At 40.4% G+C, this 25,248-nt stretch overlaps 1 protein-coding gene across 6 annotated transcripts in view; it reads left to right on the top strand.

The window, feature by feature from the left end:
- The first annotated feature begins 1,487 nt into the window (after nucleotides 1-1,487).
- The window catches only part of LOC116331532 (integrin alpha-L-like), a 35,751-nt gene continuing 11,990 nt past the window's right edge, over nucleotides 1,488-25,248 (top strand). For 4 of the 6 annotated variants that reach the window (XM_031754256.2, XM_039614056.1, XM_039614058.1 and 1 more), the window contains exons 1-15: nucleotides 1,488-1,572; nucleotides 3,176-3,250; nucleotides 6,628-6,757; nucleotides 9,597-9,679; nucleotides 9,773-9,858; nucleotides 9,945-10,059; nucleotides 15,946-16,076; nucleotides 16,178-16,320; nucleotides 16,465-16,615; nucleotides 16,828-16,963; nucleotides 17,060-17,133; nucleotides 17,729-17,846; nucleotides 18,032-18,174; nucleotides 19,474-19,620; nucleotides 19,706-19,903. In XM_031754256.2, coding sequence (XP_031610116.2) covers nucleotides 3,208-3,250; nucleotides 6,628-6,757; nucleotides 9,597-9,679; nucleotides 9,773-9,858; nucleotides 9,945-10,059; nucleotides 15,946-16,076; nucleotides 16,178-16,320; nucleotides 16,465-16,615; nucleotides 16,828-16,963; nucleotides 17,060-17,133; nucleotides 17,729-17,846; nucleotides 18,032-18,174; nucleotides 19,474-19,620; nucleotides 19,706-19,903 — 1,698 coding nt within the window. In that variant the 5' untranslated portion in view covers nucleotides 1,488-1,572; nucleotides 3,176-3,207. Of the gene's footprint in view, nucleotides 1,573-3,175; nucleotides 3,251-6,627; nucleotides 6,758-9,596; nucleotides 9,680-9,772; nucleotides 9,859-9,944; nucleotides 10,060-14,160; nucleotides 14,221-14,421; nucleotides 14,610-15,945; nucleotides 16,077-16,177; nucleotides 16,321-16,464; nucleotides 16,616-16,827; nucleotides 16,964-17,059; nucleotides 17,134-17,728; nucleotides 17,847-18,031; nucleotides 18,175-19,473; nucleotides 19,621-19,705; nucleotides 19,904-25,248 lie in introns of those variants that run through there. The other 2 variants (XM_039614060.1, XM_039614061.1) reach the window with 2 other exon arrangements.

The raw sequence follows: 25,248 nt of genomic DNA on the forward strand, positions 1-25,248 counted from the left end.
CGCCACAGTATATTTGGCATGCAGACTGGAGCAGACTAGGATTGAACCACCAACCTTCCGGTTAGTAGGTGACCTGCTCTATCTACTAGCTACTACCACCTGAGGTACCATCTAGCTAGTTAGGAGGGTTAGGTTAACTGGTGATTCTAATATGCCCATAGTTGTGAATGTGAGTACAAATGGTTGTTTGTCTGTGTTACCCCTGCGACAGACTGGCGATCTGTACCCCAACTCCCACATTATGGCAGCTGGGTCAGGTTCCCCCCCAGTTGATGAATGGTGTGGATTGAAGCCACACTGGTCTAATAGATGCATCATGGGATTTTTCATTGTTCTGCTAAAATATGAAGGACAGAAGATGAGAGGAAGAAGAGAGGTTAGATTTAAAGGTGAGGACTGCTCAGTGGGATTTGATAAACTGGAAATGTAAAGCTTACATGTAAGTTCACATACAATCTTGATGTTGTGTTCACTCTGATGTAAATTAGCCCCATCTGAGTCTGTGAGTTTAACAGCTACAAAGTCGGCTGCCTTCTTGTTTACATCAGTTTTTAAAAGGAAATTTTAGATCTCAGTGACATTTTCAACTGGATGAACAAATATAATAAAATATTTGTACTACTGGCTTTTACAGCTTATTTGACAGGAGTGAATATATATGTATATATATATATATATATATATAGAGAGAGAGAGAGAGAGAGAGAGAGATCTTAATGCTGAGAAAAACAAAACTGCCCACATAGACTGTGCTTTATTCACTTTGAATAAACAAACTTGTAAAAGCAACTTTAACAATATTATTTTGGACTTAAATGCACAAAAGGGGCAACTTTAACTGGTTCTGACTCCCAGTTGAAATATTTGTGTAGGCTGAAGTCATGTGCAGTGTAAAAAGATCTTTTAGTGCTCCCTCCTGGCAGATCTGTGTATATGCAGAGAGACACAAAATCACATGAAGTCGTTTTCTGTGTACAAACGTCATGTTTGTCAGAAGCAGTAACCAGTGAGGATGAACTCCAACAAGTACAGGTTCAGCTTTTGAACTACTCATGTTTTAAAGTAAAACCTTTAGTCAAAACAACACCTCTGAAACGGACTGACAGTATAAATCTGTAAACCTCTCTTTCCACAAGTGTTAAATTTTGTCCACTATATAGCTTCCCAATATTGAATTATTATATTTGTTTAAGCATTTTTGCAGCTTTTCAAAACCAGTGAATCAACAGTTGAGAGCCACTTATCCTATACTGGACTCAAGTGCAGCCTTTTTTCTAATGTGTGTGTGCGTGTGGAGTACTGCCTGTTACGGTGGCCCTGAAGTGCAAATCAGGGCCACCGTAGCCTGTGCCCCTCATCAATAAAATTTAACTATTAATCACAATTTTGGTAAATAAAAGGATCTGGCGTGCATCAGTCACATGATGACCATTAACCAATCCTCGCCATTGACGGCAGAGCGCACTGTTACGAGCTCGCAAAGAGCACGCGCATTGTTTACCTCCTGGGCTGTGCGGAGCTGTAGGAGAAACACAAATTAACTGGGAAACCAGACTGATGCAGCAAAAAACAGTAAGCAGGGTGTACAACGTATACTTCAGTCTGTAGCACACGGGAGTATTAGCTTATTATGCACACGTTGGCAAGTTGTCTTGTGGCACCTGACGAATTGAAACGAAACGAATTGAAACACATGAGCGACACACATTAACTGTCCTTTTATAACACCGCGGTCAAGTGAGCCGTCATTTGTGAGCCGCGGTTTTATAACTCCACAAGTAGTGCTGGTCATTATTAGCCGCTAGCTAACTGAGCAAGGCTGCCATGGGTCTGTAGCTCTGTCCACCGTTTTAGGGATATATTTAGTTTTAAAGTAAGGTACAGGGCTTTCCCCTGCTTTTCTGGAGTGCTTATTTTTTTACTGAAAACTATCTAATATGCATAGCCACGTAATTATGGAATATTGTAATTACACTGTAGTAAAAACACTGTAGTTTAAAGAAAATACATTAAAAAAAACAGATTATATTAGATTTAAATTTCAAATATAACAACATGCTGATTTTACAGGAGAAGAATTATTGTATCGATACAGATAAAATAACAAGCTCTCTGCCTTGCGCAGAGTGGATAGTCAAACAAACTGAATAATCAAAAAGACATTGTTTTATATTTAATACCTTATTTTTGTATTCATATTACTTTATTATTATATAACTAGGAATAAATATTAAGGGAAGGATTCTGGATCATCACCATAATGTAAACTTGTGGCCATAGTATATACAGTATTCTGGAGAAAGTATAAAATATCCCTGTATGTGTGTGTGTGTGTGTGTGTGTGTGTGTGCATGCTTTATGTAATATACTTTATTTAAATTAAAACTTATAAATAAAAACAATAATAAACACAACTACAATAGTTTGGTTCTATAACATTTTTCTATCATTATTTTATTATGGATTAGGTGCAAGAGTTGTTAAATTTGGATAATTAAATAATAGACTAATGCAATAGCAAATTGTGCCTTGTTCTCAGATGGACAGCAAGTGGAGGGTGATAGATCAGATGAGGAGATGGAAGGAGGAAGAGAGGCAAAGAGCGAGTCACAGGCAGAGCCTAGTTTATGTCCCAGTTTTTTAAATCTGTTGCCTTATGGTTCCAAACGCTGTCACCAATCTTTGCATTTTATTACTATCTCATAACACTTGTTTAATCAGCTAACACCTCTCCTATGGACTTTTTAATGGGAACATATTTAGTTTCTCAGATCAACACAGCCCTGTCCATCAACACAATCAGCAGCAACCCCTCAACAGCAACATTGTACCCCATCAGGTTAAACATATGCTACTTTTGCTTTGCATTGTCCCCACCTGATGACAATGATATAATATGATGAGATTCCATATTAGATTATTGATGAATTTTGGTTTTTGTTATTCGGCCTGGTTCTATGTGCCCCTTTTTAACTTTGGGAACTCGCCCCTTCAAACATCTCTGCACGGCCCTGTGTCCAGATAAATGAGAGGTGTGGACCTCCCATTTATCTGGAACCAGGAGTATCCTAGCCTGTGAGAGTCTGTTTGGGCAGGTGTTTCCTCCAAGTTCCTGGACCGGGCATCCTGTTATGTGCTCACTAAAATGCTGGCTTGTGTCTTTATCCTATTTCAGACTACGAGATCGGAATAGAGCAACACAAGACGATGAAGAACCACATAGTCTGGCTCATTTGTACAGCGGCTGTTGGTAAGATTTGAAACAGATTTCCTCCATTTGAAATAGACAGAGATCCTTTGTTTGTCTGGGGAAGAGTTGTGGGAGGTTTTCTGAATATGAACTTTGTGTATTCACTTCAAAAACAGGCAAGTGATTTCTTCCACATGCTCCCACTTTTAGAAACAAAGCCAATTCAGTTCTATTTACATAGTACTAAATTACAACAACAATCATTATGTTATAAGGTAAAGACCATACAGTAATGTGGCAAAAAGGACGCCTCTGAAACTGATGAAATCTTCCCTTAAACCTTTGTGGCATTGTTTGTGTTACGTTAAAAGAGCAGATTGTATGAGTATCTGTGTTATAGATCTAATTTATTGTATTTTTTTAGACACTCTCATTTCAAATGTGTAAAGAGTAATAAATAAAGGGAGTGCAGAATTATTAGGCAAATTGTATTTTTGAGGAATAATTTTATTATTGAACAACAACCATGTTCTCAATGAACCCAAAAAACTCATTAATATCAAAGCTGAATGTTTTTGGAAGTAGTTTTTAGTTTGTTTTTAGTTTTAGCTATTTTAGGGGGATATCTGTGTGTGCAGGTGACTATTACTGTGCATAATTATTAGGCAACTTAACAAAAAACAAATATATACCCATTTCAATTATTTATTTTTACCAGTGAAACCAATATAACATCTCCACATTCACAAATATACATTTCTGACATTCAAAAACAAAACAAAAACAAATCAGCGACCAATATAGCCACCTTTCTTTGCAAGGACACTCAAAAGCCTGCCATCCATGGATTCTGTCAGTGTTTTGATCTGTTCACCATCAACATTGCGTGCAGCAGCAACCACAGCCTCCCAGACACTGTTCAGAGAGGTGTACTGTTTTCCTCCTTGTAAATCTCACATTTGATGATGGACCACAGGTTCTCAATGGGGTTCAGATCAGGTGAACAAGGAGGCCATGTCATTAGTTTTTCTTCTTTTATACCCTTTCTTGCCAGCCACGCTGTGGAGTACTTGGACGCGTGTGATGGAGCATTGTCCTGCATGAAAATCATGTTTTTCTTGAAGGATGCAGACTTCTTCCTGTACCACTGCTTGAAGAAGGTGTCTTCCAGAAACTGGCAGTAGGACTGGGAGTTGAGCTTGACTCCATCCTCAACCCGAAAAGGCCCCACAAGCTCATCTTTGATGATACCGCCCAAACCAGTACTCCACCTCCACCTTGCTGGCGCCTGAGTCGGACTGGAGCTCTCTGCCCTTTACCAATCCAGCCACGGGCCCATCCATCTGGCCCATCAAGACTCACTCTCATTTCATCAGTCCATAAAACCTTAGAAAAATCAGTCTTGAGATATTTCTTGGCCCAGTCTTGACGTTTCAGCTTGTGTGTCTTGTTCAGTGGTGGTCGTCTTTCAGCCTTTCTTACCTTGGCCATGTCTCTGAGTATTGCACACCTTGTGCTTTTGGGCACTCCAGTGATGTTGCAGCTCTGAAATATGGCCAAACTGGTGGCAAGTGGCATCTTGGCAGCTGCACGCTTGACTTTTCTCAGTTCATGGGCAGTTATTTTGCGCCTTTGGTTTTTCCACACGCTTCTTGTGACCCTGTTGATTATTTTGAATGAAACGCTTGATTGTTCGATGATCACGCTTCAGAAGCTTTGCAATTTTAAGACTGCTGCATCCCTCTGCAAGATATCTCACTATTTTTGACTTTTCTGAGCCTGTCAAGTCCTTCTTTTGACCCATTTTGCCAAAGGAAAGGAAGTTGCCTAATAATTATGCACACCTGATATAGGGTGTTGATGTCATTAGACCACACCCCTTCTCATTACAGAGATGCACATCACCTAATATGCTTAATTGGTAGTAGGCTTTCGAGCCTATACAGCTTGGAGTAAGACAACATGCATGAAGAGGATGATGTGGACAAAATACTCATTTGCCTAATAATTCTGCACTCCCTGTATATCCAATGTTCCTCTGAGGCTCTAGGATAAGCTACCTCACTATATGTAATCACATTCAGGAGCTGGAATTCCTGAATGTGTTATGTGTTCCTGCACATGTGTTATTATATTTAATAAAAAGTGGCCTCCTCCTAACCACAGAGGGAATTGTTTTACTATGGAGGGAATGGTTTTTCAACTGATGAAGTACACAGAGCTCGCATACAGTGGAGGAAATATTTATTTGATCACTCAGAAAACAATGAGCTGCCGGGGGAGTGGCAGCGCTGCTCGAGAGAAGCCAGACCCAGCAAACAGATTTTCCAGGACCTGGGTCTGGCGCTCTGCCTGGTCCTGTAGTTGTTGTCAGTTACCCAGTCAGAGCGCAGGGTTTTCCCAGTAGTTTATTGACCATGTTGTCGTCTCTGATGAACAGCAAAATATATGTCACTGAAAATGTATCAGGGAAGCCCACCCAAGTAAACGGTGTGTGCTAGAAACACCATATATAGAAAAACGTGTTCATAGATAAGAGCGGAGTGTGACAAGGCTCACTCAAAGCACAGAATGCCAACAGTTCATTCAGCTCTCACAAACATGTTATCTCAGCACACATATACAGTGTTGTGGAAAAGAGTTTGCCCCCTTCCTGATCTCCTAGTTTTGTATGTTTGACATTGAGTCCTTTACAGCTCTGTGGAAGAATTTTGGCCCACTCATCTTTGCAGTATTGTAATTCAGCCATATCAGAGGGTTGCTGAGTTAGTTTCATGCCAGATGTAATGGGACACACAGCTTCCAAAAAGTTCAACTTTTGTCTCTCCAGTCCACAGAGTATTTTCCCAAAAGTCTTGGGGATCAAAAAGACGTTTTCTGGTAAAAATGTATATTTCGCACATGGCCATATAGGTTTAGATTTTTTCCCCCCTCAATAAATACCATCATTTAGAATATGCATTTTGTTTTTATCTGTGTTATCTTTGTCTAATATTTCAATTTGTTTGATGATCTGAAACATTTAAGTGTGACAAACATGCAAAAAAGACGAAATCAGGAAGGGAGCTAACATTTTTTTACACCTTTGTACATCATATTCAGTGGACCTGCCCTGTTATCTAGTCCAGCTCTGGGCGTGCTCTTTTCATATTCCTTTTTTCACACTAGCTTCTCACCCCGTTCCACCATGTGCTCTTTGTACTGCCTCTTCTTCAGGCTCCAGCATGATACTGAGACAGGAAGAGAGTGACAGATGCAAAGTGATCAGTGTTACCCAACTCGATGCCCCCATATAATTCAGGCACACCTCTCCCATCTGCAGCAGTGCAAAAACCGCATCCCGTATAAGCTGTGCTTTTTGTTTATTGGTGATGCAGGTTTCATTTAGGGTATTAAAGTCTTAGTTAGTATCAATTTCATGCTTTTCACTTTCTCAGCTTCAACCATCCCTGCCTGTTTGGCTTTTAATATCGACACAAGACATCCTGAAGTTTTTCGGGGTGAACCAGGTGATTTCTTTGGATACAGAGTGCTACAGTACTTGAACAAGTCTAGTAATAACAAAGGGTAAGTTTGCTGCTCGGTTTGTCACTTCAAATACATATCTATATATTTCTCTTTTTCTATCATATATAAGATACTGTGACAAAGTGAATGAACAGCTGGAATACTCTCCACTTGTCTCAGAAGTATTAACTTTTTACACATTAAGCACATTATTCTCTACATATGTTTATTTGCTGTGTTTGCCAACGTAACATCGCTTCACTTACTATCCAGGGTTTGTTTGTGTAAGCATTGCATTGCAGTCAAAATAAAGTCAAATAAAGTTTCACATATATTGAAGGTTACTGTAAATAAATGGGAACCTGAAATGTCTGCTTACCTACCACCTTCCATGACACTCAAGCCAGACTTCTTCACACACTCCTGTGATGGATTGTACTTTTTACACTTTATGTTCAACAATAAAGTTGAACATAAAGTGCACAAAAACAAAAACAAACAACAAAATGTACCTGAAAAGGAGTGGGATGAAGAAAACTTATTAAATCCCACCCCTATATTCACTTATCAACAAAAACAATAAACTTCCCGCAGCTACGCCCAAGCAAAACAAATAGAACCTTCATAACTGAATACAGAATATATTAATTATAAATTTGCGTTACCACAGGTAACAGGCAATAATAATTACAAGTAACAAACACACATACATATACATACATACCTATATATCTACACACACATGTACATATATATACATACATACACACAAACTTTTTTTTTTTTTTTTTTTTTTTTTTTGAATCCATACCAGCAATGGTAAGAGAACAGACATTTCAGAGCACACTAAAACCATCATTGATTATACTGTGACCAGACCAACTGTTTGTAGAGAAATTTAAATCTATGAATATTTTTGCATTGTTTCAGATGTAAACTCAGACTGTTCCAGATTTTCACACCACATACAGACACACAAAAACCTTTACGGGTTGTAATTTGAATTGTCCAAAGCCTCTCACATTATAAGCCCTTTCTCGAATTTCAAATATAGATTGTAAATTTGCAGGTAGAAGTTTATTAAAGGCTTTGTATAAGATTATGGATGTATTGTAATTAACCAGATCCTGGAATTTAAGTAACTTTGCCTGAAGAAAGAGTTTGTGAGTATGATCTAGATAACCAGCCTTGTGAATAATACGCAGTGCTCGTTTCTGTACTGTGACTAATGGATTAGTTGTGTTTTTATATGTGTTTCCCCACACTTCCACACAATATGTAAAATATGGAAGAACCAGAGTACAGTACAGAGTACGAAGTGCATCTTTATCAAGGTATGGTTTCACTTTGTTCAAAACTGCGAGGCTTCTGGAAATTTTGGTTTTTATGTGTCTGACGTGGGGTTTCCATGAAATTTTGTTATCAATTATGACTTTTGACTCAAGACATCTCATAATACTGTATCCTGTGAGTGATCTAACACTGTTGAAGGCACTAATTAAAACTCTTCTGCTGCACTTCAAACCCAACGCTCAATGTAATTACATAGATTTAGTAGAAAATTTAGTAATAATTTAGTAAAAATCCATTTTTTAAAATAAATATTTAAGTTTCTGTAACATTTCTTCCTTTTTAAGTGCATGAAACTGATTGTTTTTGACTAATTTGAAATACTGCGCAGATGAAGGGAACCACATTTGACAGTAATTTCAAGTAAATGAAAGTCAAATGTCCTTTAATACTGTAATGAGCAGGCATAAGCAGGCACGAGACGCAGTGAGTGAGTAGCTGGTTATTTACTGTGACTGGTATCACATGTTGGAGTGTGCAGTGTGATGCTTTCCTTATTAAAGAAAAAATATATTTCTGATGAATTTAAACCATTCTGATCCTTTTACAAAGTGTGTAATCACCTTTGGTGTTCTGACTCTGTTCCTCCAATCTTCTCTCTGTCTTTTTGTTCCCCCACTTAGTTTATGTCAAGTTAATCTCGTCTCCTTTTTCAGTTGTCTTCCTGTTGTAAGTTTGGATATTAATATAAAGGAGGACAAATATATCCTAAAAAATTTCATATTTAATGAACCATCTATTCTTCAAAAAAAAGTCTTATTATCTGTGCATAACAGATCAAAGCAGAGCTGGAAAACCAAAAGAGTGAGACTTCACTTTTTTTTACTTTTTTGTGTATTTTTTAAACACTTTACTCTGATTCAAACAACTAGTTGAGATCTTTAAAGACTTTTAACTTTTTCTGTTTTAACTCTTGTGTGGTAACTCCTTTGCAGAAAACCTGTGTATTCTCTTTGAAAAAAAATCTTCATATTAAATTAAATAATATAAACTTGGAATAGCGATGCAGAGGGCCAGCTTTGGCCAGATGTGTTATAACCCCTGCACTGCATGTTTGGCACCTCTGGATTAAAGCAATTAATGAGTTGCTTTTGGGGCAATTTACAGTGAGCTTATGTCAGCCTGAATATCTAAATAAAGGGGGAGGAGAGATGGTAAATGAACTGGTTCTTTAGCTGTTTAGCACTTAAACACTGATGACCCATCAGAATTCCAGCAGTGATAGGGGATAGGAGAGGACCTCCTGGAGTTTAGACACTGGTGGTGCTGAAGATGCAGAGGCTTGGATCGGGGTAAGACAGGTTTTACAAACAAGTGAATGAGTACTGAAACTTAAAGCACTCAGAGTGGAGAGTGATTGGCTCACAGAAGGCAGGCAAGAAAATGACTGGACTAGAATAATGAGATTTGACTGCGTGGGAAAATGTAAACAATGTAAAGAATAGACTACGAGCTGAACATCAGGGAAAGCAGGCAGATGATTACAGACTGTCCCTATAGAACTTATGCATAAACTTCATTAACTAATTAGTGTCATAATTTTCCACAGGATAGTCGTCACTGCACCTCTCAGGCTAAATGGATCTGGAGGAATTTACCAACCTGACCAAAACAAGTGGTTCAACCCTTCTGGTATCAACAGAATATTACACAATTTACAACTCCATTAAAATATAGAAATAGATTACTGTAAAAGTTTGTGTATTTTATAATAAAATGTTTCAGTTGCAGAGGACCTGCAGTCAAACAAAACAGTAGTCAAACATCTTGGCTTGTCGATCGCTGCTGATTCCTCCGGCTCCAGATTCACAGTGAGTAAATCACTCTCTGTCCTCCTCACTGTGAGCAAAACAAATTAATATGCAGAGCTTTATTTAACTTTTATGCTCTGATTTAGGTTTGCAGTCCAAGTTTGGTGCATGAATGCAATGAGAACTCCTATCTGAACAGTATTTGTTATGAGCTCTCTGATCATCTCCAGAAAATATCCTCTTTCAAACCCTCGTATCAAGGTAAAGTGTTCCTCCATGTTTATTTTAGTAAAAGTAAGTAAGTAAAATGTATTTATATAGCACTTTTTACAGATAAAATGACAAAGTGCTTCACAATAAAACCAGAAATATAAATACAACCTTTGTGCCACTGCCTGAAAAGCCCACATGCTTTGAACCTAGTATGTGGGACCAACAGTAACCTCTGACCTGAAGACTTAAGAGCTCGGGAAGAAGGAAGAGGTGCTCACAGCTCAGAGATATACTGGGGAGTTTCATCATGTAGTCCTGTAAAAGTTAAAACCAAAATTTTTAAATTAAACCTAAAATTTATCGGCAACCAATGAAGAGAAGCCATAACTGGAGTAATCTGTGATCTCTTGTTAGTGCCAGTTAAACCTTGCTGCAACATTCTGTACAGTCTGAAGACGATCCAAAGATGATTAGCTGAAACAAGTAATCAGAGCATTACATTAATCTGAAGAGAGATGAAAGTAAAATAATCATCTAAAGTTCTGCCTCTGAAACCAGTAGTCTGAGATTAGAGATGTTTCTTAGATTATAAAAACAGTTCCAAGCAATAATCAGAGTTTCTGATACTGTTTTCACTTTTTAACTCTTCTTTTAGAGCACCAGATCCTCCCCCTGCTCACCTTTACTCATCTTCCTTTTTCGACTCTCTAATGTTATTTTTCTCTGAGAAAATCCACAAAATAATAATAATAATAATGCACTGGATTTATATAGCACTTTTCAAGGCACCCAAAGCGCGTGAATTCACGCTCACATTCACACACTGGTGGAGGCAAGCTACAGTTGTAGCCACAGCTGCCCTGGGGCAGACTGACAGAAGCGAGGCTGCCATATCGCGCCATCGGCCCCTCTGGCCAACACCAGTAGGTGGTAGGGTAAAGTGTCTTGCCCAAGGACACAACGACCAGGACAGAAAGGCCGGGGATCGAACCGGCGACTTTCCGGTTACAGGTGCCCTTCCCAACCCCCTGAGCCACGGTCGCACCAAGTCGTCGTACATCAAGTCCTGGCCTCTGAAGTTGCCCGTAGTCTTCCCTCTGTAATTCCTCTCCCATTACACTGTTTTTCTGCTTTCCAACTTCCTTCTGTCACTGATATTTCAGCTCTCATCTGTAAGTTAAAATCTTCTACCTGTCAGCTAGACCCCATTCCTACAGTTTTAGTCAAAGCCTATCTACCCTCTCTGCTTCCCCTCATATCTGCTATCATCTACTCCTCACTTACTACTGGAACTGTTCCTGCTCCTTTCAAAGTTGCGGTAATCACCCCAATACTGAAAAAAAAAAACAGGCTTAGATCCCAATAATTTTGATCATTTCCGTCCTATCTCCAATTTACCATTTCTCTCCAAAATTCTTGAAAAGATAGTCGCCACACAACTCCACTCATACTTAACTAATAATAATCTGTATGAACAGTTCCGGTCTGGTTTTCGCCCCTCCCATAGCACTGAAACTGTGCTAATAAAAATAACCAATGATCTTCTGATGGCTGCTGACTCTGGTTTACTCTCCATTCTTATTCTTCTCGATCTGACTGACACTTTTGATACTATTTCTCACTCACTTCTCCTCAGTAGGCTAGCCTCCATCAGTCTCTCCCATATCCCACTAGTCTGGTGTAAATCATACTTGTCTGATCGCACTCTGTTTATTCGACTTAAATCCTTTCCTCTGGTCACTGGCGTGCCCCAGGGATCTCTCCTGGGGCCCCTTCTTTTCATTATCTACTTTCTTCCGCTTGGACACATTTATTTTAATACAATATTCAGTTTCACTGTTATGATGATAACACCCAGCTTTATTTGTCCACTAAACCTGATCCTGCTCTCCCCCTGACCTCCCTCATCCTCTGTTTAGCCGAACTAAATTTAAATCTAATCAAATCAAATCACCTTTATTGTCACATCACATGTGCAGGTACACTGGTACAGTACATGCGAGTGAAATTCTTGTGTTCGAGCTTCACAAGCAACAGAGGTGTGCAAAAATACAATAACATAAGAACAAGCAAAATATAAGAATGGGAATCTGAGAGTTATATGAATAAGTATATGTACAATATAAGAGTATATGCACATTACTGAATGTGTATACTAAATATGTATCTCTATGTGTGTGTGTGTGTGTGTGTGTGTGTGTGTGTGTAACCTTGATAATCTGTTGTTAGAATGTATTTAATATTACTTTCTACACCAGGATCCTTTTCTACGCAGCTGACGGCTGGAAACTGTGCAGGGGCGGATCTAGCAAAGTTTAACCAGGGGGGCCGATAGTGCATGAACAGGGAAAAGGGGGCACAAAGACATACTTTTCTTTCTTATTCTCATTTAAAATGTCTAGCTTTTAATAAATAATTATCTGAATCTTACACCCAAAGTTTTAATCTGATGTAAAATGTATAGAAGTCCATTACTGTATATAGTAACTGTTAAGTCTAATATACCCTAGTAAGCTAGAGTACTTTTTCCTTTGGGAAGGTACCATCTGTGCAGTCTGCAATTCTGTTGAAGAAAGATGTTGAATCTATTTAATTATTCTTGAAAAATAATTTATTTCTGTGCTTTTTTTTCACACTGCATCAAATTTAAGTTGATTACATCGATTAAGCATCATGAGGTGGAGGGTGGGGGGTTCCTATTTTTTTGCTGGGAGTTTGAAACCCTATTAGTTGGGTTGCTTAATATTTCTGCTATGTACTCTTTAAAATACCAGAACAGGAAGGATGGAGTAGGTTTAAGTTTATTAGATTGATCAGTGTTGATGAACTATGAAATATTTTGGGTGCAGTGTATTTTTTACATACAGGTATGACAGAATAGCTTTAGTGTTGTTGTTTATTTAAACTTGAGTATGAACTTATACAAAATGGAGCAAGAAAAAACACACTATATCGGATTCATATCGGTATCGGCAGATATCCAAATTTATGATAATGGTATCGGACATAAAAAAGTGGTATTGTGCCATCTCTACTCTCTGGAGAGCTTTGCAGTTGTAAGCGGTGCTGTTGCCATACCAGGTGGTGATGCATCCAGTGAGGATGCTCTCAATGGCACAGCAATAGAAGGTCCTGAGGATGCGGGGGCTCATGCCAAATCTTTTCAGTCTCCTGAGAAAGAAGAGGCGCTGTTGCGCCTTCTTCACTGTTTTGTTTATGTGTCCTGACCACGTAAGATCCTCAGCCAGATGTACACCAAGGAACCGGAAGCTGCTCACTCTCTCCACAGCAGCTTGGGGGAGCTCGCGACGAGGCTGCCATACTCGGCGCTAGGGGTGCAACGGATCAAAAATCTCACGGTTCGGATCGGATCACGGTTTTAAAGTCACGGATCGGATCAATTTTCGGATCAGCAAAAATAGAAAAAAAAAGACAAAAATTCTACTCGCCGTTTACTTATTTAAGTATTTTTTGCCTATTAAAAAACATTCAACTGAAGACTCATTCCACGCACTTATATTAAAACAAATTAAGGTGCAATATGGACATTATGGACCATGCTGGGCAGCCTCTGCATCATCTGCACATGGCCATAAACAACCAGAGGAGTCTGTTCAGTGACAGGTTGCTTCTCCCAAAGTCAAGTCCTTTGTCCCACACGCCATCAAACTGTTTAACTCCTCGCTCGCTGGGGAAACGGGGACAGAGGAGGGGGAACAAGTAAGCTGTAGTGCCTTTTCACTGTGCAATAGTTTTTGTTAATATCCAGCGGTGCAATAGACTCACAATACTTGAAATGTGCTGTTCCCTTGTATCCTTATTCCTATTTATTCTATTTATCCCTTTTGTATACTCTGTATTTATATATGTGTAAACATTGTATATTTCTGCTCACATTCTGCAACTTCTGTGGGTGCTGTGCTACTGGAAACTGAATTTCCCGGAGGAACCCACCCGAGAAATAAATAAAGTTTCATCTAATCTAATGTAATCTATAGGGCAGTGCAGGGCTTTGTATCTACCTCTCCGCTGTGATATAACGGGCGGTCACGGTCACGTGGCTTTCCGTTGCCCTGGAGCTCCACCCATTTGTAGTTGGAGCAACAGAAGATGCCTGGGACAGTTCAGCCATAACTTTAAACTTCTCCTGCTCATACATGCTTGGAAGGATCTTGTCACTGAAGTGGACGCGCAACGAGATATCATAGCGTGGGTCAAGCACGTTCATCACAGTTTAAACCTTGTTTTGCACAACAGACGACGGCCTCCCGTCTGCAGCTAAACACCCCATTAGCTTTTAGCTTTAGCCCGGTCGGACTGGGCAGCAAAGGGCTGCTTAAATGCCAAACTCCTCTGCTCCCTACTTGGACCGCTAGCGCTACCGCTTGACAGACTGACGACGCGCACCATACACATACTTTTTTTTCTTTTTCGAATCTTCGGATCACGTGCGTACCGAACCGTGGAGTGGGATCGGTTCGGATTTCGGATAAACCGTGATCCGTTGCACCCCTACTCGGCGCCATCTGATCCTGTCAGATTCATGGTTTTCTTCCAATTTTCTCAAACTCAATAGTAACAAATCTGAGCGTCTCCTGGTAGGCACTAAACAAACACTATCCAGAACTAATAGCTTTTCTATTACAATCAATAACTTGCTGGTCTCCGTTTCCCCATGTGTGAAAAGTCTGGGTGTCATCCTTGATAGTACTCAATCTTTTAACTCCCACATCAATAACATCACTTGGTCTGCATATTTCCAACTCCGTAACATTAATCATCTCCGTCCGTTTTGTTCATAGCCTTGTTACTTCCCGGATCGATTACTGCAACTCTCTTCTTTTCGGTCTTAGTCACAAATCTATCCATCAGCTTCAACGTGTCCAGAACTCTGCTGCTCGTATTATCACCAGGACCGCTTCTATGCACCATATCACCCCTGCTTTGCAGTAGCTTCACTGGCTTCTGGTTAAATACCGCATCAATTTCAAGATACTTTTGTACACATTCAAGGCTATCCATCATCTCTGGCCTTCATACCTCTCTGACCTGGTTCAAATCACCATCCCTTCTCGGTGTCTCAGATCCTCCTCTTCTCTTTCTCTTTCCATCCCTTCCCCACGGCTAGTCACCGTGGGGCGCAGGGCTTTCTGTTGCTCTGCCCCCGTCTTTGGAACTCCTTCCTCCTGAGATATGAAACATCACTTCCCTCCCTCTTTTTAAGTTCAGACGCAAAACTCACCTATTCACATTAGCCTATTCCACAAATCTTTCCATCCTGCTACTTTAATTTATTTTATCTATTTTGTCAACGTTTTATCCTTATTATTTTGTAAATTGTTACATTTGTTGTTGTTATAGCTTGTGTACAGTGTCCTCGAGTGTTTTTTAAAGGCACTTTCTTAAATAAAATGTATTAATATTATTGTTATTTCAATTTTGTCTGTATTTAAATGGAGGAAGTTGCCATTAACCATTGTTTGATTTCAGACAGTTATTTAAACAAGACCATTGATAAAACTTAGAAGCTTTGAAAGAACAATATAACTGAATGTCATCCGCACAGAGGTGATAAGAACTATTACTGCAACGTCTGATAATTTGGCCTAGAGGGATTATATAAAGCAAAAAGAGAATCGAACCCGAAACAAATCATTGAGGGACCCCACAGGGCAGAACTGATGCTTCAGACAAAACTTGATACATACAGACAGTAAAAGATCTTTCACAAAGATGCAACATGAACCATTTCAAAACAACACCAGTAATCCCAAACAAGCCCTTAAGCCTATTTATCATGATCCGTGATCAATAGTATCAAAGCAGAGGTGAGATCCAGTATAACCAGAATTGTTTACTTTCCAAAGTCAAAGTGGTCATTTTAACCTGTCACTGTCTGGAAGAGTTATGATTAAATATGTTTTATTTTTCCAGAATGCATAAAAAAGACAGTGGACCTCGTTTTTCTGTTTGATGGATCAGCGAGTTTGACTCAAAACGAATTCAACAGAAATAAAGATTTTATTGTGGAGATAATGAACAGCCTGAAGAACATGTCGATCAAGGTCAGTTCACTACTGCAACATTTAAGCATTCACAACTTTTATTTGCTAAGATATATTTACTGTTTAGTGTCATATCTAAATAATTTATGTTGGTTTTTCAGTTTGCAGCAGTTCAGTTCTCTTCAACAGTCCACAAAGTGTTTGACTTCAACGACTATGAAGCCGGACGTGCTCTTGATAAACTTATGAAAGAAAATCATTTAAAAAGCCTCACCAACACACACAGAGCCATCGAATTTGTTCTGTAAGTTCAGTTATACTAAAAGAGGAAAGGCTCAACACAACTGTGACATTATTTGCATCTTAAGTTTGTTGATTTAGTGTTAATGTGTTCATGTTCACAGCTTGGTTTATTGTGTTACAAAAGCTGTTTTTACTTTTGTTTCAGTGATGAAATCTTTGACAACAATGCTACAGGCGCCTCTCCTGATGCAACTAAAGTTCTGATTCTAATCACAGACGGAGATCCCTCTGACACAGACAAAAACAAGATAATTAAAAAATATGATGAGAAAAAGATAATTCGTCTTGTTATTGGGGTAATGTCATATATCATGTCTCCTTTTTTGTCACATGTGGTTTCTTCTGTTCACTTCTGTATAACAATCATGGCTCCTTTTAATATATGTGATGAATATGAGTTTATTGTTGTGGGTCAGAACAAGTAAATTCCCATTTTTATTCTAATGTTGTGTTTTTTTCTTATGCTGATGTCAGACTTTCATGTTTTAAAGCTGTGTTCTGGTTTCAGATCAAGGATGCAAAGCTGGATAAATTTAGGGCCATCGCTTCAGAACCAAAAGACAAAAATGCCTTCAAAATTGAGAATTATGATGGACTCACAGGACTACTGGAGAATTTTCAGAAAGATGTCTTTGTTATGGAAGGTGGCGTCTAATTTAATTCCCCAAATCAAGAATTCATGTCATCTCACCTTCCACATGTGCAGCTGTAACATGTACTCCCTGATGATCCATATTTAGGTTCCAAAGTGGCTCAAGCAGGAAACCTGACTGATGAAATGTCTCAGAGTGGATTCAGCGCTGTTTTCAACAAGGTGAGCAAAATCAAAATAGCAAAACCTATCTGAGCACCCTAAAGAATCATCTGGAAATCAGACTAAAGCAGGGGTCTCAAACTTAAATGAGCTGTGAGTCACTGCTGGCGCTGTCATCTCACGTGAGGGCCACTTTTAGTGTTTAAGTAGTACAAACAAGAAAACACCCACAAATATTTCCGAAAATGTAGTGCTTTGTTTGTTTGTTTTTTAAATTTCAAATATTGTATAACAAGACAAAACTGCAAACATGAATGCACATTTTTTCTCACACTTAATTAACTTAAGCCTTTCATTGACCTACCAAATAAGCGAATTGGTACTCTCTTCCTGGCCAGACACAAGTGCAGACATAAATATACAGTGAAGGGCCAAATTGCATTATATTTCTTCATATCAATATACGGAGTTTGAGTGAAGGGCTTTATCCATGCTAAATTTAGCACTTCAGCATCCTTACAACTTTTCTGCTGCTGAATAACGGGAAAATGAGTCCAGCTGCAGCAGGTCAGATGACACAGTTGATCTTCTGCTTCCTTTTCTAACCATACCTGTGATGTCTGTACTCCTTACACCTGCACATTCCTGTTTATAGGATACACTGATTCTGGGTTCAGTGGGAACAAACAGCTGGCGTGGTTCTCTCCAAGAACGTCGAGATAAAATGGAAACACAAATTGAGGATCAAGAAATGGAGATGGACTCCTACATGGGTAAACTTTATTTACACATTATCTGATGTTTCTTTCTTTAAAATAAGATTTTGTTATTTCGCTCAACACTTGAACAAATGAACTCTGGAAGCTTCCAGTCTAAATTATTTTTAATGTCTTCCAAGTACAACATATAAACACATTAGGTTTTCTTACATGTTGCATGTTATATTTGGCTCTTGCAGGATATTCTGTCTCTGTTGGAGAGAGGGCTGGTGTTTCTTTGTATTTCACGGGTGCACCCCGGTTTCAGCACACAGGACAGGTCGTACTTTTCAAACAAAACAGCAACAACTGGACCACAGCACAAAGAATAACTGGAGACCAGGTCGGTAGCTTATATGGTAATTTTATTCTTCATATGGCTCAGTTTGTCATTGATGATACCTGAATGCAGTTTTGCCTTGAAACAAATGCTAATATTCTTGATCAAATCCACTGTTATTTCTATTTTAAATCACTTCTAAGTGTAGATCAGTGATTCACATTAACAATTATAGAAAGATGCTCTATATTATAAAGTAAAGACAGTGAAATATTAGAGAACCACAACAATCAGACGATCAGCATGATCAAACACTTGATTGAACTCTAATAACAGGAACAAATCTGTAGCAGACTGGTTGAAAAATAAATAAGACAGAACATAAGAGCATGGAGATAAACCACAAATGTCAAACATTACAAAACACAAAGGGTGGAGTGCCCACTCCGGATCGGGGATGAGTTCCTGCCCCAAGTGGAAGAGTTCAAGTATCTCGGGGTCTTGTTCGCGAGTGATGGGAGAAGGGAGCCGGAGATCAACAGACGGATTGGTGTACCGGTCCATCGTGGTGAAGAGGGAGCTGAGTGTAAAAGCAAAGCTCTCAATTTACCGGTCGATCTTCGTCCCTACCCTCACCTATGGCCACGAGCTGTGGGTAGTGACTGAAAGAACGAGATCGCGGATACAAGCGGCGGAAATGAGCTTCCTCCGAAGGGTGGCTGGCCTCTCCTTAGAGATAGGGTGAGAAGTTCAGCCATCCGGGAGGGGCTCAGAGAGAGAGGGAGGTCTGGGCTTCTCTGCTTAGGCTGCTGCCCCCACGACCCGGCCCCGGATAAAGCGGAAGAAGATGGATGGATTACAAAACACAAGCTAAAGGAGAGAGAAGACAGAAGTCACCAAGTTGCAGTAGTGATGTCGTACAGGGATTGAAAGGATGGGAGTGGAAGAAATATGAAGTGCATCATCAGCTGCACCAATAGTCTGAGTCAAAAATGATGATAGTGTTCAATGTTTTTGCAACTTTCTGACTTGTGCAAATGCAAATAAACTGTGGCTACACAGAGCAAACCAAAGAACTTGTTTGATCTAATAAAAATGGTTGGAAAAGAAAACTTGTTCAAAGCACCGTAAAGGATTAAACTTACTTTGCAGGCGTACATGTCAGTTTCTGGAAATGTTGTTTTTGTCAGCATGATTATTTTATTTTGTGAAATCATATTTTCTGGCAGTAATATTGTGTTTTCTGTACATGAAGCATTTTCCCTGCATTGATCATTTTTGAGTCGAGTTTTTTGATATCATTAAATGATATAAATTTATAACTAAATTAAAACTGAACTAATGATATAACTAACTTGTCAGATCGGTTCCTACTTCGGCACCGAGCTGTGTTCGGTGGATATTGACTCAGACGGTGACACTGATTTCCTGCTGGTAGGAGCGCCAACGTTTTACCAGCCTCAGGAGAAGAAAGAAGGTCAGATCTACATCTACAGTCTGACTGATGAGGTGAGCCGCCACTTTGTGAGATTACAGCGTGACGCTCAATGCTTTATGATCAAGATCAATGAACTAATGTCCACTTTTCTCACAGCTGCAACTGAAAAGTGAACTGATTGTGACGGGACCATCCATGGGTAGATTTGGCACCACCATATCCAGCCTTGCAGACCTGAATGGAGATGGACTCCGAGACGTTGCTGTCGGAGCTCCGCTTGAGGATGATAACAGAGGTGCCGTGTATATCTACCTTGGAGACAGACATAGAGGGATACGCAGCACTTTCAGCCAGGTGAGAGACGGACATGGACACAAAGGTGACCATAAATTATCAGTAATTTCAGTTTCCCTTCTTATGAATCTCTGCTTATCAAACTATATATACATAAAAGATATTTAAAGCTACTGTGTCATCTTCATCTGGTTATTACATTCCTCAGGTTTAGCTTTATGAACATTACTATCTTGATCTTTTGGAATCACAGAGCCTCTTGAAGTTAAAAACTTCATTCCACAGGACACCGGGCCAAGAATTCCAATGACTTCAGATATGAAAACACCTTATATTTATAAAAATTCTTGGTGTCGTACCTGGGGTTTAAACATTGGATTTTATTGTTCTATATTGGTTTCTCAGTTGCTTATCAGTAGTATATAACTGATAGGTTTGCTCGTTCACGTACGTGCACGTGCACATTCACATTCATGCATGTGAACATGTGCGTGCACCACTCTATCCAGAACTGACAGCTTTGCTCATCGACGTAAACCCCGCACCTGTTTCCTCCTAGTGGGTGTGTTTTAATTAGGTTTTAATGTTTTATCTGTTGATGATGTATTTTGGTTTTCAGCGTGAATTTATACAAACAGGAATTACTTTTTTATAGATGGAGGATCCAGTTTTTTAATGTTGTTTTATCCTAACACTACGGAGAAGCCCTACAGCAAGACTTGTTTGTTTTTAATCAGCAATCTCAAAGCTACATTTTTTGGATTTGTTTTTTAACTTGGAAAATAAAGCCTTATAAGAGTTTCACTATTTCTAATTGTGGAGTGGAAGACCTATTTGGTTTTTTGGATGTTAGAAGCAAACTTATTGGATTTGTTTGACCCCCGTTATATTACCCTCTGCAAGTCGAATTGTCAGTTAGACCAACACATGATCCTGCTCAACCTGTTAGGATGCCTGGGTCGTTGACCCAGGGCTTTTGAGTTTATTATATTATTTATCTTTTCTAGTCTTTGGTTTCTTTCTTAGAGTTCCGTCTTATGGTTTATGTCTGTGTTCTATAGTTGCTCTGTCTCCCCTGTCGGCTGTATCCCCTTGTTTAGTTCTCGTCTCTGTGTTATGTTTCCTGTTTTACTTTGAAGGTCCGGGTCTTATGTGAATGTGTCCTGCTTTGCTTCCTTGTCTCGTTAGTTCTGATTTCTCCCAGCTGTGCCCTCCTTCTGTGTGTCATTCCACTCGTTATTTCCCAGTGTACTTAAACCCTGTGTTTCTTTGAGTCAGTGTCGTGTTGTCCCTCATGCTGTGTGGATCTCCCTGTGTTTCCCGTGAGTTTATGTTGTTTCCCAGTTTAGTTTAGTTTAGTTTAGTTTAGTTTGCTTTGCTTTGCTTTGTATGCTCGTTTTCCCGTGCCAGCAAATAAAGCTGAGTATTTTGAGTTCATCCCTTGAGTCTGAGTGCTGCATTTTGGGTCCACCACTCCTCCTTGCCTGCCTGCCACACAGCCAACCTTAACACAACCTCCTGTTTTGCTTTCCTGTTATAGCTCTTTCCTGTTGGAGGATGTATTGTTTAAATCATGTGTAGTCTTTCTGTCTGAGAAAACGCAGTCCAAACCTTTGGAATGTCCTTTGATCAAAAATATTTGATGTCTGATGGCCAGCATTTGTTTCCTGAGAAGTTGAACACCTACGGACATGTGAGGCCATGCTGGTGTGTATCCTCAGTTACCCCCACCCAGCTGACACGTTTGCTCATCCATGTAAATGAAGTATTTTAGGGATCTACATTTCTAAATGTAAGACAAATACCATGTATTGAGTTCGTTGCCATCTTCAAGCGTAGACGTGTTGTTAACAGGCCATATATTATTTAATTCAATGTAATCATAACTGTGGAGAAGCCTTACAGAAAGGCCTTCCTTGCGTTTGCGTATTAGATTTGTTTTTAACTTGATAAAACAATCTTTTTTTTTTTTTTTTTTTTCCTTAAATCAGCTTTTTCACAGGTATCTGGGAAAACGCAGGACAACTTGCGTGAACTACCCTCCAGAACTGTCTAGAGTTCAGAGACTATAATGAGGTACTGGCCTGTGTGTTGCTTTTTTTTTTTTTTTTTTTTTGCCTGTCCCGTTTGGTTCTTTTGCCATCAGAATTATTGTCTAAAGGCAAAGAAAGATGCCCAACGGATTTACTTTACCAAATGGACCATCCCAGCCTTGCCGTATTGGTCTTTTTGATTCACCTTTGCTTTTATTGTTTATTTTTATTTTCACTTGCTAAATATGGGACAGACTTGACTGGGGAAAAGAAAGGGGGGAAAGAAAAACAGCGGGGAAGAGGGACGGGGGAAAAAGGGCAAAAAACAAAAACCAACAGAATGAGGAGACAAAAAATACATATATCGATCACCTGGATCACCTGTTGAGAAAGAGAAAACAAGCAGGAAAAAAAAGAGCAACATAATAAACAACATCATCGCGATAATCTATGTGAATATAACAGTAAATACTAAATATTAAACATTATTGTGCAGCACGTAATATCGACAGCGCACAGTGTGCTTCGAGGTAGGAGCCAAAAAGGGTGGTGTGTGTGTGTGTGTGTGAGCACCCGTGTGTACACCTGTGAGCATGAGTGCGCTTGTTTTTAAAAGGTTCCTTCATGTAATGATCTGCTAGAGGGTGTGGGGAGCCACAGCCCCGTCCTCCAGGGCATGAAGCAGGTATGGAGGAGATCAAGACTCCAGACATCCAGAGGCCCCAAGAGCAAAGGAGACCAAGGAAGACCAACAGAGGGGCAACTGCGCCACCATCCCAGAAAGAGCTGAGGAGAGTCCCAGATGAGGGGTCACTCAGCAGCCGCGGAGCAGAAGCCAGGGGAGGTTGCAGTGACGTGCCCAGCCAGCTGTGCCAGAGTGACCAAGCCCCAGGCCGACAGGCCGAGGGCACCCCACCCCCGAAGTGGCCCGAGCGAGCCCCAGGCTCCGACAAGCAGCCACCAGGAGTGAGCCGGTGTGTACCTGGACGCCCATCCCCGGACACAAAGAACCACCAATGTCTGAGGGCGTCTGCCACTGGCAGGGGAAGTGGTGGGGGGAGATAGGCCTCCATACCTTGGAGGGCCTGAGATGTCCCTAGAGAGGTGGCGTCTGATACCCGGCCTGACATATAGACACAGACAAACAGGCACACACAGATACAAACATCCATTCCCACCCTCATGCTCTCATATGCAATTACTGAACACTCACCCAACGTGGAGACACACATAAATAGACACTGTACACGCAATCACACTCCCCAAGCGTACTCTAAGCCCCAGGTCTAGGTACCCTTGCCCCTGGAGGGGGAAACTGCACCCAGACCCAGGTAGTGTTACCCTTTTCCCTGCGGTGGAGAGATGCAGACTGCTCCGAATCCGTAGCAGCAGGGAGGCCCCACATTCCAGACCCCAATCGGACGGCCAACTCCTCCTCCCAGCCCCCCCGCTCCAACAGGCAGCAGAGAACGGGGGGGTGTGAAGACTCCAAACCTCCCTCCACCCGCTCATATGTAGTGTTGGTGTATGTGTGTTCTAAGGTGCATTTAAAACCCAGGAGGGCATGGAGCTACCTGCCAGAGAGCAGCAGGTAAGCGCCCAGAAGGGGACAGAGGGGGGGATGCCTCCCCTGCACCCTGGTGACACACCTTTACCCCAAGGCCCTGCATGTGTGGGTGATTGTGGTGGAGCGGGAGGCAGCTGGAGATGGGGAGGGAAGGCCTGTGTGTCTCTTTAAAATCGTAGATGTTGAATTTTAGGCTACATGTTATTTATCTCCCACTGAGTCTGTTTGTCATATGCTATGTATAAAGGCTCTGGACCTTTCCAAAATGGCGTAGACCCGGCTTTAGTGTGATTAATTTACCACAATGTCAATTTCTGGGACGTTTTCAATTTTCACTCCTGTGACTACGAAGAGTGTGGCTAGTTTTTTGTCTATTTGTGAAACTGAGCATGGATGTGGACACTTCAAACTATACTGAGTGATGTGAGTTTCGTGCTGGATCACTTTTTTCAATTGTTAATTTTCTGGGAGCCCTGAAGACCCAAATTAGGGCTTTCAAGTTTTGCCCTGCCCCCCGGTCTGTGCGAGGTTGTGCGGCAAATGCCAGTGTGGATGTTGAGGGTCCAGCCAGTCGGCGGAAAGACCAGTTGATGCCTAGACGTGCATTGGAGCCGCAAAAAAAATTGGATCCTCAATCTATAAAAAAGCAATTCCTGTTTGTATAAATTCACACTGAAAACTGAAATACACTCTTTATCAAACAGATAAAACATTAAAACCTAATTAAAACACACCCACTAGGAGGAGACAGGGGGTTACGTCAGCGAGCAAAGAAGTCAGTTATATACTACTGTTATCTACAATTCTGCATAGAACATATTATATTTGTTCCCTTAGTATTTCCTCCCTCATTCTCAGCTGTCTTTATTCATGTCAGAAGGCTGAAAGGCTACTATGTGTAGTGGACCCAAAAACAGACTCAGAGTCTGCTTACTTGGAAAGTGGGGAGTATGGATGGGTATCGTTTAGGTTTTATCCGATACCGGTGCCAAACCGGTACTTTTGAAACAGTGCCGGTGCTTAAACGGTGCTCGAACCGGTGCTTAAAGAATGGAAAACACAAACTTTGTCCAAAAACCTCTCATGTTTAGCTGTTTTTTTGTAAAAAGATAACAATGTTAGCCTTTTCTGCAGCTATAGGGCATATATGGTATCACTCTTGGCTGGAAGCAGTGCTTAAACAATGGAAAAAACACAAACTTTGTCCAAAAACCTCTCATGTTTAACTGTTTTCCACTTTTTCTTTGGTCATTTTAGCCTTTTTGGCCAGGGTGAAGGGAGTATCTGCCATCAAACAAGAAGACAGCCGCATGTAGCTACAACGGTGTTTGCTAGTTCACCTTACATGCATTAATGTAATAATGTGGTTAGCGTACTCAACGTATTACACACAAACAACATTAAGCTACTGACGCAGCTGCTGCTGCCATCATCATCATCCTCATCATTTCTGCTACACTGGCAGGGCTAGGGGCCAGGACTCTACTCTTCGGGTTTTTGGGGGATGTTGCTAACTCCGGGTCCGATAACAGGCACCACACCCGCAGTAGATGTGCTCGGTGTAAGGTCTTGCAGCAAGCTATCAAATACGGTGCATTTCTCGGCTTTTAAAAAAACGCTATGCGTCGCCAGGTGTTTCATCAGATTCGAGGTGTTACCTCCTTTGCACAGTATCACCTTAAAGCACTTGTTGCAGGCTGCTGAGTTTGCATCTTTTGCTGTGAAGTACACCCAGACTTTTGCCCGCTTCGCCTTGGGCATTTTTAATCTGTAGCTCTGCTCTAAAAGAACGTACGTACCTGGGC

The sequence above is a fragment of the Oreochromis aureus genome, linkage group 6 (assembly GCF_013358895.1).
Source record: "Oreochromis aureus strain Israel breed Guangdong linkage group 6, ZZ_aureus, whole genome shotgun sequence".
NCBI lineage: Eukaryota > Metazoa > Chordata > Actinopteri > Cichliformes > Cichlidae > Oreochromis > Oreochromis aureus.